The sequence below is a fragment of the Dipodomys ordii genome, unplaced genomic scaffold (genome assembly GCF_000151885.1).
Source record: "Dipodomys ordii isolate 6190 unplaced genomic scaffold, Dord_2.0 Scaffold61, whole genome shotgun sequence".
In the NCBI taxonomy this organism is placed as follows: Eukaryota; Metazoa; Chordata; class Mammalia; order Rodentia; family Heteromyidae; genus Dipodomys; species Dipodomys ordii.
The window spans coordinates 1,322,550-1,324,302 of record NW_012267277.1 but is presented as its reverse complement, the minus strand read 5'-3'; the positions used below and the strand labels follow the sequence as shown (position 1 = coordinate 1,324,302).

The 1,753-nt window shown below is 43.3% G+C and overlaps 1 protein-coding gene across 1 annotated transcript in view; it reads right to left on the bottom strand.

Moving 5' to 3' along the window:
* Gpx7 (glutathione peroxidase 7) overlaps window positions 1-965 on the bottom strand; it is a 3,105-nt gene extending 2,140 nt beyond the window's left edge. The window contains exon 1 of the mRNA XM_013022258.1: window positions 656-965. Within this exon, the coding sequence (XP_012877712.1) occupies window positions 656-923 (268 nt within the window). The 5' untranslated portion in view covers window positions 924-965. The remainder of the gene's footprint in view (window positions 1-655) is intronic.
* Window positions 966-1,753: the final 788 nt, after the last annotated feature.

Genomic DNA, 1,753 nt, shown 5'->3' with positions numbered 1-1,753 from the left:
AAAAAAAAAAAAAGAGTTTCATGGCTTTTCCTGCCTGGGCTGGCTTTGAATAGCAATCCTCAGATTTCAGCCACCTGAGTAGCTAGGATTACAGTCATGAGCCACTGGCACCAGGCTTCTGTGAGACCCTCACTCTCATTTTGTGGTTCTCAGGCTACTAGGGCTAGATATGGTAACTATTTCTGAAACATTGAGATCTAGTATTTTAGCTTAGGTTTCCCTTCCCTGGCATCAAGAGACTGCTTCTGGCTCAGGACAGGAGATGTTAGCCTGCTCAAGATAGATGGCATCCCCAACCAAATCTGTGTCTTGGTTTCTCCATCTTAAGAAGTCCAAGAATTCAACTAATCTCTATTGACTGAACATTATACCAGTCTCCTTTCAAGAACCCCTGCAGGTGAAACACAATCCCAAGGAAGTCCTTAGGTTGTAGGAGAACTTGGAGGCAGCAGGTGTGGAGATATTCTTATGCAGGAATTCCTCTGGACTCAAACTTACCCCTTCTTTCCTCCAAGATTAGTGCTAGAATAACACATCAATCCACCAGAGAGGGTCAGGAAGGGAAAAGTTAACCAGCTAGCCAGTGGCTCCTGCCCAGGGAGCCATAGCCTCCACCAGCTGATGGAAGATAAGGACAAGAAGGGCTAGGACTCACAGGTCAGATACTTGAAGGCAGGATGGGCACCAGTGCCAATGACTGCGACCTTACTAAACATGGGGAAAGATACACTGTAGGTGCGGCGAGCAAAGCTCTCAATCTCCCTGTTGCTGTCTGGCTCCTGCTGGCCAAACTGGTTGCAGGGAAAGGCAAGCACGTTGAAGTGGTAGGGTCCTAGATCCCGCTGCAGCTGCTGCAGTGCTCGGTAGTGCTGGTCTGTAAAGCCACACTCACTAGCCACGTTCACCACCAGAGATACCTGCATGGTAAAAAAAAACAAAAACACAAAACAAAAACAACAACAAAAAACAAATCCCAGATATATACCCAGCCCCGTATATGCATGTGCTCCCCCAAGAATCAACATTCCCTCATACATGCAAAAATACTAAGAACATATGAAAGTGTGTGCAATGTTCTCATACATACCGAAACACATACACACTGGCACATAAATTAGCATGAAGTTGCTTAGAGATGTGTGCACACATAATGAACATCTGTAAGTGTAAGTATACAATGAATACTCATAAATGGATATTCATGTTCTATGACTCAAACATATATTAGCCAGTACAAATACACACTGTGCAGTCATGGGAAGGTGATGTGAGGGAGGGGAAAGGCAACACCCCATTCCTTTTTTGGCTCAGTCAGCTAGCATTCCATCCACAATACTGTAGTTGCTTGTATATGGTTGATCTGCCTTCTAGAATGGGAACATACTGAGGGCAAGAGCTATGTCCATGATATCTCTGGGGAAAACTAAATGAGTGTGCAGTATTCTTAAATACCTACATGAGTACCTAAACAGACTTAGTGGATTTTTTTTTTGATAAAATGATCATTAGGACCCTAGGGCAATCTTTTTTTTGTTCTTTTCCATCTTTCTCTGATTACTGATCACTAATTTTATTCAAGGCTTTGGGCAACACATATAAGGCTAGTTGATATCAGTAGGTTATACTACTGCAATCAAATTTTTGGCACCAATGGATACATTTTTTAGCTGCTAACTCTATATCATTAGAGGATAAGAAGCCCTACCCTGTGCCTGGGAAGCCTAGCCTTAAATTCCAGGCTGCTCTTTGAGAA